The sequence below is a fragment of the Blastocystis hominis genome, assembly GCF_000151665.1.
Source record: "Blastocystis hominis, Singapore isolate B (sub-type 7) whole genome shotgun sequence assembly, scaffold_0".
NCBI classification, from domain to species: domain Eukaryota; class Bigyra; order Opalinata; family Blastocystidae; genus Blastocystis; species Blastocystis hominis.
The window spans coordinates 653,197-667,377 of NW_013171815.1; the positions used below are offsets into that span (position 1 = coordinate 653,197).

General features: G+C 40.3%; 4 protein-coding genes across 4 annotated transcripts; 3 read left to right on the forward strand and 1 right to left on the reverse strand.

Moving 5' to 3' along the window:
- Positions 1-531: 531 nt before the first annotated feature.
- Positions 532-870, forward strand: GSBLH_T00000195001 (uncharacterized protein; the record flags this gene model as incomplete). Its single annotated transcript, XM_013038372.1, has 1 exon — positions 532-870. One exon carries the CDS (start codon positions 532-534, stop codon positions 868-870), a length of 339 nt encoding a protein of 112 aa, XP_012893826.1.
- Positions 871-880: 10 nt separating this feature from the next.
- On the reverse strand, positions 881-1,464 carry GSBLH_T00000196001 (uncharacterized protein; the record flags this gene model as incomplete). The annotated part of the gene is made up of 4 exons (XM_013038373.1): positions 881-1,152; positions 1,185-1,251; positions 1,284-1,373; positions 1,405-1,464. The coding sequence occupies 4 exons, from the start codon at positions 1,462-1,464 to the stop codon at positions 881-883; spliced, it is 489 nt and encodes a 162-aa protein (XP_012893827.1).
- A 7,120-nt stretch (positions 1,465-8,584) lies between these two features.
- Positions 8,585-9,879, forward strand: GSBLH_T00006040001 (uncharacterized protein; the record flags this gene model as incomplete). Its single annotated transcript, XM_013038374.1, has 2 exons — positions 8,585-8,774; positions 8,804-9,879. The coding sequence occupies 2 exons, from the start codon at positions 8,585-8,587 to the stop codon at positions 9,877-9,879; spliced, it is 1,266 nt and encodes a 421-aa protein (XP_012893828.1).
- Positions 9,880-10,541: 662 nt separating this feature from the next.
- GSBLH_T00000197001 (uncharacterized protein) lies at positions 10,542-11,789 on the forward strand (the record flags this gene model as incomplete). The annotated part of the gene is made up of 1 exon (XM_013038375.1): positions 10,542-11,789. The coding sequence occupies one exon, from the start codon at positions 10,542-10,544 to the stop codon at positions 11,787-11,789; it is 1,248 nt and encodes a 415-aa protein (XP_012893829.1).
- Positions 11,790-14,181: the final 2,392 nt, after the last annotated feature.

The window sequence follows — 14,181 nt, forward strand, 5'->3', positions numbered from 1 at the left end:
TTCTTCTCCGTCGTTTCTTTTGTCTCTCCTTCCTCCTTCGTCTTCACTGCAGATTCATCTGGATTTTCTGCACTCGACTCTTCAACAGTTTCCGGTTCCTTTTCCTGATCAACGGGCTCATTCGACTCCGTAACCAACCCATCCTCTTTTTCTTCCATTCCAGAAATACCCGCTTCTTTCTCTTCCTGCACCGGCTCTTCTTCCACTTGAGCAGGAGCAGCAGGAGCAGCAGAAGGATTTGCATGCTCGCGGGAAGAGCGAGGCAGGTATTTCTCTTCGAACGAATCGACGGAATCATCCGAGTCCTCCGAGGATTCCTGGCTGCTGACCATTCCGTACGTCCTGCGACGCTCCTTCAGAATGTCTTTCAGCATGTCGTTGACATCCAGCTGCATGATCTTCTCCAGCTGCGCCTGTTCCTCTTCGGAAATGGCAGGGAACGCTGCTGGATGATTCTCAGCGGATGGTTCAATGGATGGTTCAATGGATGGTTCATTCGATGGTTCAATGGATGATTCAATGGATAGTTCAATGGATGGCTCATTCAATGATTCATTCAATGATTCATTCGATGATTCATTCAATGGTTCATTTGATGGTTCATTCGATGGTTCATTCGATGATTCATTCAATGGCTCATTCAATGGCTCATTCGATTCCACCACATTCGTTTCTGTCGTCGATTCATTTCTCTGTTCCTGGGTTGATTCCGCAGTGGATTCGTTTCCTGCTGCTACTTCCGGCTCTTCCATTCTCTGTTCCTCCTCAGTCGCTTGCTGCAAAGGCTCCGTTTGGACCTTGGAAGGCTCGTTCGGAGAACCGATTTTCGGCTGCTTGCTGGATTTGTGGAGAATCCGAGTCTCTAAATAAGCGCTGCAAACTACAATCGATTAAACCTATCAGGATTACTTGTTTTAATAAATGACTCAGGGAGGTGTATCGCTTCAGCGCCCTGCTTTTCAATTAATACTTTTACAAACACTAGAAGACTAGTTATTAGCATTGCTTCCTGATTTCTTAGATGCATATCCATAATTGTTACATTTTTTGATTCAAAATAAGTATAGCTCATCAAGGCGGACTTGGGAACGCCATAATGATTGGTAGCATCTGCAAAGAGCTTCATATTATCGCGTTTCCAGATATCCATCACTAGATATAGACAAAAGAAAGTAATGAGATACTTGCATTTCGATGATATTTACCAAAGCGTTCATTCGGGCAAAGCTTTATGAATAGTTCGCAGAGCAGCTGAATCGTTAAAAACAGCAATCGAATTCTACATCTCCTTTCTCTAGCTCTGTCAGCAAGTCAGAGGATATATCCCTCTCCAAAACAATAGACATCCACTTAGCAATCTCAGGAGCAAATAGCTAGATGGTGATTTACACAAAAGGCGCATACATCACATTCAGCATCTCGAGGAGGCAATACGGACCAAAGGGATGTACGGCGAGTACTCATTTTAAATTATTCGGAAGAGTATAATAAGAACAGCGTAAATCAAATGAAGTATAAAAAACGGCGAGTTTTAGAACAATAAGCCCTTTTTCTGGAAACAGATTTTGTTTACGGTTTTCTCTTTGTTGATAGAACCACAAGGGCTTACTAGAAAAGGCACTGGAGTATAAGCATTCGCCATTTCGATGAAAGTAGTACAGGATATTAAATATATTGTCACCTTGACTGTGGCTGCTATTCTGTGGCTATTGCTATTTCTTTGGGTCGTTCTTCAGTGTACATCTCTTTTTGTACGATTGTATGAATTGTTCTATACTTTTTATTGCTAGAAATATCAATGTGAACAGAGATCTACCTATTTCCAACGCAACAAACGTAGTTCGTCGCGAGGTGGAGAAAACAGAGATTTCAGTGGAGACTCCGGAGGAAGAAGAGACATTCTATACATTTTATTTTGGAGAAGACATCCCATTTGAAGAGGAGAGAACGTTCCATCTAAATTCCAGTTCTTGGAAAGAGGAATATAAAGGAGTCAAAGAGGTCATTCGAACGATGATGGAAAAGTATGGATAAGGTGTTTTGATTCCATTTAGCGACCGAGATACAGAATTTGAGCAGCAGGCCATCAGGTACGCGTTAATCTTGTCTTATTAGCTTGTTAGTTCTCAAGGTTTCAGTGATTTGTTTATTCGGCCATTCGGGTCGGTTGTGACAAACGTTTGCTTCGACACAAAACACTCTCTCTTTACGTTTTATTCCCAAGACAGCACCTCCTTCCGCAGCAAACTCCACGACATAAACATGAGCACATTTTACAGTGACTCTTCAACTCTTTTTCCATCTAGACAACGACTTTCGAATCCTTACAACGCCCATTCACCCAGCCCATCTTTCCAAAACCCCCCTCCACACACTCGTTCTCCACCCCCAATCCCCTTCCGATCTCTATTCTTTCATCAAAGGCGTGACTCTCCTTGAGTCTGTTGCGCTCCACAGCGAATTGTTCCCATCCATTGATCGGGTTTTGCTCGTGGGGATCGATTCTTTCGACAGCATTCGAAACTTCATCGTCCAAAACGTTTTAGCTCTCTTCCCAGCAACCCGCAGACCGGTCGTTTTATTCGCTTCGGATCTTCGTGGAGCTCTCTGCGACCGCGTAATGGTGAGAACAAACCTGTTGAGTGATGTTCAGACAGTGCTTCACCCCAATTGGCATTCCACACTTTTCTTTCCTTCCATGTTGGAAAGCACGTTGTTTAAAGCAGGATCCTACGTGTATAGCCATTTCTACCCGGACTATCGCCTTAAGGATGCAATCAATATGTTGGTAGTGAACCAACGAAACAAGGGAGCGATTGAAAACGTGGAAATCGTGGAGATGAAATTGAAGGAACGGTTTCGAAAGCAGATACGGCTGGAAACATGCTTTCTCCAAGATTTCTCGATCGATCAGCTAATCCCGATGCTTGGTCGAACGGATGTATTGATGGGCGTTTCGGGGAATGATCTGATGCAAAGCATCTTCATGCTGCCTGGAAGTGCTGTGATTGAGGTAGGCAGGAATGTTCCGAGTGCATCTCTATACGGAGAGTTTGTAACGAGCACCGGATTGTCCTATTTGTCTATCAAGGCAAACGATGTGTGTCACTCAAAGAAGAAATGTCCGAAGAAAACGATGAATTTGAGGAATTGTACTATAGAATATGAGGATTGTGAAAAGAGTGTAACAGAAGCGATTCAACTTGTGAGAGAAAAGAAATACCGGGAAATTTTTGTGATTCCATAATTTGGATTAATTATTATCTTATTTGTTTGAATTAACCTTGTGTATTCTTTGATTTTGTAAGATGGACGCATCGCTAAGAAGCAGTAACCATCTGAGTTTTGTAGCAAGCTTTGTTGATCATTTTCCCTTTTTTTACTGTGTAGAGGTACAACCAGAGGCACAATCGACGTCTGTAAGTACTACCGCGTACTTTAGGACTAGATCTCCCAGACGAAAGCAAGAAATGTCAAAATTCTTATTCACGTATCTCCTCTATCCCTTTATGACGTGTAGACAGGATAATTCGAACCAACTATCGAATTCAGAGGAAAGTTGTAATGCTCTTGCATTTCACTGTTATCCTAGGTTTGCTTCAGTACGGGATCGCCGACTATATCGGTTTTGTCGGATATAACACGGAGGACCTGAAAGAGCCATCTTTTCCTTTTCCATTTTCTTATTCCTTGCAGCTCTCTCCTACTCTGCTACAGGTTATTTGTTGCGACGAGTTGGAGGACGAAATTCCTAGTACCCTCGAATGGTTTTGTTTTCCAAGCTTGTTTCCTGTGTTTCTGTAATTCATAGATGGGATTCATTTGTGCCGAAGGATTCCCTGCCTCATCTGGGACAACGTTCCGAAGAGTGTGATCGCAGGCATCGAGTATCTAGTGCAATGCCTTCCCTGCAATCCCCTCTTCAGCTCCCCTCCCGTCGAAGTCAGCCGTGCGATTCAAGTGGCATCGCATCTCTCTCGCTATGATCACGCTCCGGACAACAACGGGCGTCTTCTCAACCTGGATTCGTTCGATTATCACCCCGAAGAGGTGGTCGCAGGCCTCAAACTGATCCTCAATCGCATGGTATGCGCAGAGAAATCGATGGACTGTAGCCTGCCCTGATTCCTTCGCATCTGCACCGAACGTTCACGCGAATCTCGTTTGATGAGATAAACGCGGAGCACATTCCGAACATCACGATCAACGTGATCAAGAAGATTTTGCGAAGCATCCCCAAGCCGCTTCTCATTACACTGTTCTATGTGATTTCCTTTATAAGTCTTTTCTTGCGAAGCAATCGCGAAGGCTGCCAAGTCTTCGGAGAGGAAAACGAGTCCGAAGCAAACGCTGCACTGGATCAATCGGTCGATTCACTCCGGCAGTTAGCGATTTATTACAATCAAATGAATTTCTCGTATCGATGCCTGTTCACACTTCCGATTCCTTTGATTCGCAACGGAATCGAGGAAATCTGCCAGTTCTTTTTTCAGTGTTGCTGGCAGCCGCAGACTGAGAAGTTTTCGGAAGAGCAAATCAATGGAATGTATTCGGTGTTTGTGATCTTGGTTCTCCAATATGAAACGATTTTCGAATCGCTGCTGAAGAGAGATGGGCAGTTGGTTTCCAGCCCGATTCTCTCTCTGGAGGAATCCGATTTCTCTTCGTTTTCGATTTCGGATGAGAAGAAAGAAGAAGCGAGCAAAAGCGATGAGTTCTTTCGAAGCGAGCTTCCTACAACCACATCCTATTCGATTTTGAGTAATTCGTCTTCCACTTATTACTGCTGCATGCTGCTTCATTATCAGGAAAAGGACGAGTTCTTCGTCCCAACGATCTTCTTTCTTCTCACAACCATCCCCATGCCGCAGCAGATCTGCAGCATTTTAGATCCCCTGCTCCGCCAGCTCTCTGATTCCTCGCATCGCGATCCTTTGCTGAAGTTTTTGCTGCGTGATGCTCTCTGCCCGATTCCGAACGCGTTGAATGTTCAGTTTCGGATTGCTGGAAAGGATCTCTGTCTTCACACCACGGAAACCCACGATCGATTTCGAAACGGTGCTTCTGTCTCGCTTGTTTGATTGTAGTCTCGAGTGTGAAAGCGCTGTTTCAAGTCTTGGAAACGGAAACAATCGCCAACCTTCTGCTTCTCCTCCTTTTGGAAGAGAAGCTTCTGTTTGTTTCAAACCAAATCGATGTGCTTCCGAAGATTCTAGAAGGCCTTTCGCTGCTGCTTCCCTATCCTTGGCCGCATGGGTTTATTCCTGTCATCCCTTTCTATTTGCTGCCAGTCCTCATTGATTCACCGTCTCCCTTCTTGTTTGGGACTTCCAACACTTCCTTTGCGTATATTCAATCCAGCATTTCCCATGACATTCACGTGGTCTTTCTTTCAGAGCGATACCATGGAACAGTTCCTTCGATTCCCATCAAGCCTCGCCAGTGGCTGTGGCTTTTCATTGCTCGTAACATTATAGAATAAACCAGTTCAATGCGTTGAACTTCTCGCTTCCTGAAGATGCGTTCTATCGCTATGTGAAGCAGATTGTTTACAGTTTCTACTGGAAGTTATTCCCTTCGTTCTCCTACTATTTATTCACTCTCTTAGGCAATGTCTGCTTATTTAACACTTCCCAATATATTCAAAACGAAGTGGACGAAGAGTTCCGTCCCTTCTATAACCAAATTCTCTCAACACAAGTAGTCTCATCGATTCTCAATTTCGTTTAGAGCTTTGCAATGTTGACTGATCACTTTTGGAATGTACAGTATCGAGAATTTGTGTCCTGCATGGACTCGCAGACCGAAACTCCCATCGGGTCTGTTCCTTCATATTATACAATCACTTATCCGCTCTTCCCGTTTTCCTATCTGTCACAGAAAAAGGAATACGCAGTGTCTCTCCCGCAAGAAACTCTCTCGCGAAAGGATCGGCAGTTAATTCTGGACGATCTGAGCTTTCTGGACAGCTTGCCGCGGCCATCGAACGATCAATTGCAGGACAAGGAGCTCATCGAAGCCTTCTCCCACCCGATTATGAGTTCGATTAATCGTTTATTGAGTCTTTATTTAATCGACAACACTTCCGAGCAGTCGTATTGCCTTTTCCGTTTACTGTTAGAGCTCCGCATTTGTTGGAATATGTGACGGACGGCTTCATCGAACCGAATGTCCGAGTGGATTTCATTCGAATCTTGTGTCAGCCAAGCGCCGGCGTTTCTCCCTATCGCATTATCTCTCATCAGGCGGCATCGTCCCTAACGCCTCTGCTTTCAGCGTTCTATTCGTAGGAATGAATCGTTTCCGACGAATCGTAGCAACTGTGTTCAGCAGCGCGATTATGTGAATGCTTTGAAGCTACACAAGATTTCCTCTCTGTTTATAGTACGCACAGATCATCGGTACTGCCCTCTGTACGGCTTTCTCAACACGCACGAGATCTACTCCAAAGTGGGCTTCTGGAGAGAATTGTTGCTGGATTACTGCATGCTGGACGAAGAAGATCCGTCCTATCAATTGAAGTATTTCTGTAGCGAGCGATCGAACTTTTATCCAATGGATTTTGGGACTGCAAAAGAAGGGCATATTTCGTTGTTGCTGGAGGAAGATCCGAATCTGGTGGTTTCGAGTGATGTGGTCACGAAGGGTCTTTCGATCATTGGGAACCTAATGATGGATCTTCAGTTGTCAGAAGAGATCGCAACGAGAATTATGCTGACAGTATTGCAATTAATTACGGAATAAAGTGTATGTAATTGTAATATAGAACGAGGAGTGTGTTTGTTTTAAAAGCAAGCAGAGACAGAATGGAGTGTTAACGAAAAGGTCTGCAAAGTCCCAGAAATGAACAATCCAGGAGCAATGGATCGACAACAAAATTGAAAACAAATGTACTGAATAGAATGAATATGCCAAACAAATAAACAATAAGGGATAATTGGTTAGTAAAATGTCGATTCCTTGTACCAATCAAGTGATTCGCGAATTGAGTTGGGCATTCTTCGATGCTTCTCAATATTTTGAAAGAGTTTGTTCCACTCTCTTCTATTGTGCTCCAAAATTTGTTTCCGATAGTTCAGGTTACACTGGTAAACTTCAGAATAGTTTGTTTTCTGCATCAAATAAACGAGGTGCGACATGTTTTGGAATACAATGGAGCACGGAGTATAGTAGGAAGCATATTGAAGCCAATACTCCGTAGCTTTCTCTGAATGATCTTCAGGGGAAAAAGGATGCTTGGACTTTGGATGTTTGGGGGGTTCTTGAAACCGAGCTCCGCAATAATGTGAATCGCTTGCCTTGATATCATGAGCGATTCCATTTTCCACAATGAATGAAGGAGATGGAACAAACATAGGGATCGCCGTAGTCACCAAATCTGCCAAATAGTATGATAACACTGCATAGGGAAAGACAACTGCAGCTTTGAATTTGTTAATATCTTTGTACTGAAATCTTCCCTTCACTCGCTCTCGCATGTTCACAAGGAAACAAGGTTTTCTCTCTCTAGCGCAGGCATCCGTGACCATTTGCTGGTATTTCTTAAAGTAGGTGTTATTCTTAAATGGAGCATAGAGAAATTCGTCCCAAATGGGCGCGTATCTCGAGGGAGGCGTATAAAGAAGAATAGTGGAAGAAATGATATAGGGGACATCCCTTCCCGAGTAATAGTTAATGTATTCGGCATCATATCTTCCTGCAGCCATAACAATAACTGGAGCCTTGGGCTGGTGAAACATCCATTTAAGAAGGCTGCTGGAATCATTATAAAAGCACCTTCGAATGAGAAAACGATGAGCAGGAATAAAAACCACGGTCTTATTGAAAACAATGTAATTCTGACACTCTGACGGATAAAACATGCAAAGAATTGCATCCACTTGTTGAAAAACACGATTATCACGAAATAACTCCCATATTCGATGAACTGAATCCATATTGTAGGAGAACAGCTTATTCGTTTTGCAGATCTCCTTCGTTGGAAAGAGAATATGAGGCTGTTCTTGCTTCAAATCCTGCAAAATATACTGTTGATCAGAGATAACTCTCTTCCTCAATTCAGTATAGGCTGGAAGAGAGCATTTATAATTGTAGAAGAACACAGAATGATTCATTGTAGTTAGGGAAGCAGCAAGATCCGTCATTGTTCCATCATGTACATCAGGAGAAAAGAAAAAAAGAGATGGAGAGGAAGGAGAGTACCGAATATTCATACTAGTTGCGGTTTTGCCATCCGAAAAAGGAAAGTACGTTTGAATGAGTGAAGAGAGAATAAAAAGGGCAATAACAACGAAATAGAAGAACATGTATTACTGATAGTTGCGGAATTGGAATGCATCGAATTTGATAAGATGATATGATTAGTTTGATTGTTGATCCTGGTTTCAAAATAAAGAAAGGGTTCCAAGAAGAAACAGTAACAGAAATGGGATTGTGTTTTAATACGATGGCTGTATAACACACAGATTACTTGCTACCAAAAACACATACTTCATGGACTTTTCAATGAATGAACATTTTGACAAGTGAAACAGCTATCAATAGAGTTTCACTTGTTCAGATATCTACATTGTGGTGATTCTAAATGAGTTCCACATATTTGATTCCATACTTATTTATACTTGCGATATATCTGTTCACCGCTTCAAAGATTGGAAAGAATGAGAGCCTAGAGGGAGTTCGCGCATATCCAATTTGCAATTTAAATAAAACAACAAAAGTGAGAAAAGAAATGCCAGTAGAATTAAAAGACTTTGGATGTTGTTCCAAGAACCGTAGGTTAGATTCGCAGTTTTTTATTTAGAATATGACTATGATGACATTCACTATCCAGTACCATTCAATCAATTGGTGTCCCAAATTTCAACCCATTATGAGAATTATGGCATTGCAAACTCTTCACTTCCCTACCTTCTTACCGGAGATATTCCAGAATACCATTTTCAGACCTCCGCAGTCCTAATGATCACAGGAGCCTCGGACAATCATGGATATGGCTCATTTAATTGCCTATATTCTATGGTATTAGCGGATCCTTATGCCTCTTACCTCTACATTGATTTAGGCTTGGCGCCTGAATTACGAGAAAAACTATTCGCACACTTCGAAACAATTCATCAAATCCAGGTCAAAATGAAATCTACAGGTTTCCTGGCTTATCGTAGATTTAATTGGAGTTCGTTTCCTGAGTGGATGAATTTATTCAAAAACAAGGATCAACGTGGAGGATACTCTTGGAAAGTGATTTCCTATATGGACGCAGCCTTTTCCTGGAAGGCAATCACATTCTGGATAGACGGAGGAAGTCTGATTCGAGATGGAATAAGTAGAGAGTTAACAAATGTCCGTCTCGAGGGTATTTACAGTCCTGCATCTGGAGGTGGGGCAGCAGAACGATGGACACATAACGGAACCGTTGAATTTCTATTGTCAAACCGCTTTATTGATTCATTCGACCCCAATGGAAGAATGGGATGTGGAGGACATTTAATAACAGATTGGCTGAATAAAACAGTGGTTAACAGAGTGATGATTCCCTATCAGCAATGTGCTTACACCCAGAAGTGTATTTCCCCAAGAGGCTCCAACATGAGGAATCATAGGCAAGATCAGGCTGTTCTTTCAGCACTAATACACAACATTGGTGTGATAAAGTCGCTTAATCCAGAATATCAAGCCCTACCTGCTTTACGTCAAGAAAGAGGAAACCAGGAAAAAGCATGCAGATTAATACTCAACAACTACCTGAAAAGTCTACAAAACACTTATCAGATCAAAATTACGAATCGATACTATGACACAACTCATATCAAATACACTCCCATGTACTATAAATACGTCTCAAGACCAGTCGATGAGGATTGGAAACCATTGAACTAAATTGTTTTTGGCTAGCTGTTTGTTGAACAATGAGGAAACTACATGAAAAAGGGCGTATTGATATGGGTAATAAGATGACTGTAAAGAATCATTATTTTTCAAGGAAAAATGTATGTGTACATCAAACGAAATGTCTGTATAATAATTAGCAGTCCACAGTTAATGATAAAGTCTACCAACAGAATGCGACCAATTTGTTGAAAACAGCAAGAACTATGCGAACGTAATAGTAAAAGTGTAAGAATAGATTGAAAATATATGAATCAGCGTTTTCAGATGGCTTTCAATAAGACCTATGGGGGTAGATAGAAATTATCAGAGTCATTTTAGTCGCAATCCCAAGGGGCATTTTCAGTTTAACAAATATGTCAACCGAGGATCCCACTCTCGTACATATTGGAATTGATTTTGGTACTTCCAATAGTGTTGCTTATGTTTGTAAAAAGAATCGATATGAATATGTGCCATTCCAACAGGGGGCTCAAATGCCATCTCTTGTGATACTAGACAATACTAAATTTGTTGTAGGTGTGCCTCCGCCAAAATTTGATAGTGTTGTATTCAAATCTGTGAAGAAACTATTGGGTCAGAGTTATTATGATGTGGATCTAAATGATGATATGAGTACATATGGATGCAAGATTGTAGAAGGCCCAGATCATATGTGTTGGTATAAAACGGAAGAAAGACTTTATTCTTGTGACGAAATTGCTGTGGCCATATTTAAAAAAATAAAAGAGGAAGTTGATAAGTTTACTGATGGCAAAGTGGGGCGTACTGTAGTTTCTGTTCCTGCACGTTATTCTGCCAAACAAAGATACCACATTCAGAAAGCTGCGGAAGCTGCTGGTTTTGATGTGACCAACTTGATAAACGGACCCACTGCTGCTTCTGTGTGTGTATCTATAGAGAGATTTATCAATGGGAATATTCTTGTATTTGATCTTGGTGCAGGTACTACAGATGTAACAATATTGAATTTGCAGGATACGATCTATAAGGTAGAATCGAGTTGTGGAGACGATCATTTGGGTGGGGATGATTTTGATAATATATTACTACATCACATTGAAGATCGATATAAAGAAAAGTATAATAGAGAGATATGGGATGGAATGAAAGAAGTCAAAAAGAATCGAACGATGAACAGACTAATGAAAGAGATCATTCATCTAAAACATCAACTTTCTTCACATAGTTCAGAAGATATTGATATGTATGACATTGTTGGTGGTGATGATGAAGATGAAGATTATAGGATAAATGTTTCTCGGGAGACATTTGAGAGATTGATTAGACCATTAACAGAAAGATTTTCGACACTCATTCAAACGGCTCTAAAGAATAGTGAAAGTCAACTTGAAAAGGCAGATATCAACTATGTTATTCTTGTTGGAGGAGGATGCTTTATGCCTTGTGTAGCACGGCAGATACGTGATGAATTCCCCAGAGCTGAGATTATTGATATGGGAAAGAAGATGGAACTTGTAGCTGAAGGTTGTTGTACCTGTGCGAAAAAGAAATCGAAACCGGATTTCAATGTTATTGATATTTTATCACACACCATCGGTTTGTTAATGGGAGATGGTTCTGTATTTCCACTGTTCAAAGTGGGTACTCGTCTGCCCACTGATACTTTAGAAGTGATTTTGTATGCAGATCAACCTGGAATCAAATTCTTCCAAACGGAAATAGTGGAATTATTGGATGAAAAGCAAGATAATGAAGCGCCTGTTTATAAAGTTCTAGCGGATGTAATTTCCTCTGAATTTATACCGGATCATTTGAAACTGAAGGAATTTAGCATGCGATTCCGACTGGATATCAGTGGTATATTCTATATGGAAGCTTATGCTTTACCAGAGAATGTGAGGTGTGTAACAAAATCAGTAGAGGGAATTCCTGTTTAACAGTAATCTGTTGACTTGTAATTGAGTTATTGCTGGTTGTGGATTGTTTTGAATACAGTCTTGACTTTAATCAGTACTATTAGAATAGATTTACAATAGAATAAAACAGGTCATAACATAAAGTGTAATTTGGAGACTTGATGAATTTGTAAATCACTTTTTAGTAACTATTATAAGGAATAACCATTGAAATAAGAAAGGTGAGAGAAGACAAAGAAAACTCTAAAAGCAAATCAAATAAGTCAGGTACAGTCAAGATTAAAAATGGAATAGAATAGAGTAAAATAAAACGTATATTGCATAACAAGTTCAGATGATTACCCGATAATTTGCTCTCATAATATAATCAAAAGTCGTAGATAGATATATGTATTATAAAATACAAATTCAAATGATAATAGACGTTAAGATATGAAGGATTCTAATAAAACACTCGCTATCCTTGCTTTATTTCTATTTAATATAGCGAATCAATGAAAGTGAAAAGTCCCGATTAATTGGTAATTAAAATTAACTCATTTATCTTTTTCAACTGGTTTCTAGAAAAACAAAGTACAATTATGAATAGTATACTATGTGGCATTAGTAAAGTCAATAATAGATAGAGGTAATATTACTCACTATATGTTATGTTAATACTTTAGGATACTTCATAATTCAAAATCATTATTATAAACGCTTGTTGTGTCATAATAACCTTACCATCTCGAAATACAATAATAGATTGAACAACATCTTCTTCTACTCCATTTACATTTTTCCTATAATACAAATAACAAAGGCCATATCGCAAAGACATCACTCATTTTAGAACAAGATATTAAGTGATTATCCGTATCTCTTTCTGCAAGAAAAGCAAACAGGCTTGTGTGCAAAACGAGTTGTTTTAGTGCCATTTACTACATTACCAAATGCGATTTCTCTACCTTTCCTAAAATCAATATAATCGCCATTTGTTCCTTCATGATAGTAATATTCAGTATAGAATCCTTTGTTAGAGCCTCTGTACTTGTTCAAAATAGTTCCTTTAATATCTCCTTCAGTGATCACGCGTCCTGACTCATCAAATAGTTTACCTTTTCCTGTTCGAGGATATCTTTGTTTGATATCATCTATATAACTTCCTTCATATCTCAAATACTTGTCTTCATCATATTCTTTCATTACATCTCCATTAAACTCCTTCCAAATTCGTTTCTCTTCTCCATTCTCATATATAGATGCCTGATAAACAACATTATCGTGTAAAGCATAGCAAATTCCATTCTTCTTATATACTTCGTTTATTTGGGTAATAAATAGCAATTCTCCTGTATGTATGTCGGTTTCATTATAAAATCCCTTCATTTTCCCCTTCAGTGGGCTTAATCGATGATAGCGCTTTCCATCCTTATAAAGCCCAAAGAAATCTCCTTCTTTACCAGCAACACGGAATCCATTTTCAATGAAACCCTCAAAAAAACATTCTCCACAGGAGGTGTACAACTTACATGGACCATTTAGGTTTCCATTGGTAAAGTGTAATTCTGCTAATACAATACTTTGTGGGTCGATTAATAATCCATCTCCGTCTATTTTTTCTTCATCTGAAAGACCTGCTCTAAGCGTATGACCAGTGAACGGTGGTTGTAGTGTAAACAGAGTACCTCCTCCTTCGATACAAGCTTCATGTGATTCCTCCCTGATATACTGTCCAATATCCCTCGTCCAGATATCTTCATAATCAGGAAGAGCATATCTAGGTGAGAAAAAATCTAAATTGATCTTAATTGTATTGTACATGAAATATAAAAATAACAATAATAAACAAGCATGTTAAAAAACAATACTGATAAAACTGCTTAATACTATCCAAACAAATATGCGATATGTAGTTTCGGTTCAATACAAGGTCATTCGGGATAACAGAGATACGGCTGTTTCGTAATGGCAAACTACATCATATTCCTCCAAAACCACAACTCCTGGATCTCCTTCGGCATAATATTACTCGCCGGAGCATTCAACGCCTCTGCTACGAAGTAGGGGAACTTTCCCGGATGCGCAGTATTCAAGCAGATCAACTTACACTCCTGCTCTCCGTTCCCGATTGTATCAAGCATGGTCTCCGACTCACTGGAATCCTCTCCCTTGCGCTGCTTATAGAGCGATTTGAGTCCCACGACGAAGGCACTCGCGGCGTTGGGACAAACGAGTGGAGAAGGCATACGGCATCGTTCGTCTCATCTTTCTTAACGAGATACTTCAGAAAATGACCAATGAACTGCATGGAAAAATCCTTGATATGATAAGTGGGTCCATAGAAGGATTCTGCCAAGGAAATGGGACCGACTTGCTTGATCTACGCTCAATCCACATATCATCCAATACAGTGACAAGTTCGCGTTGATGA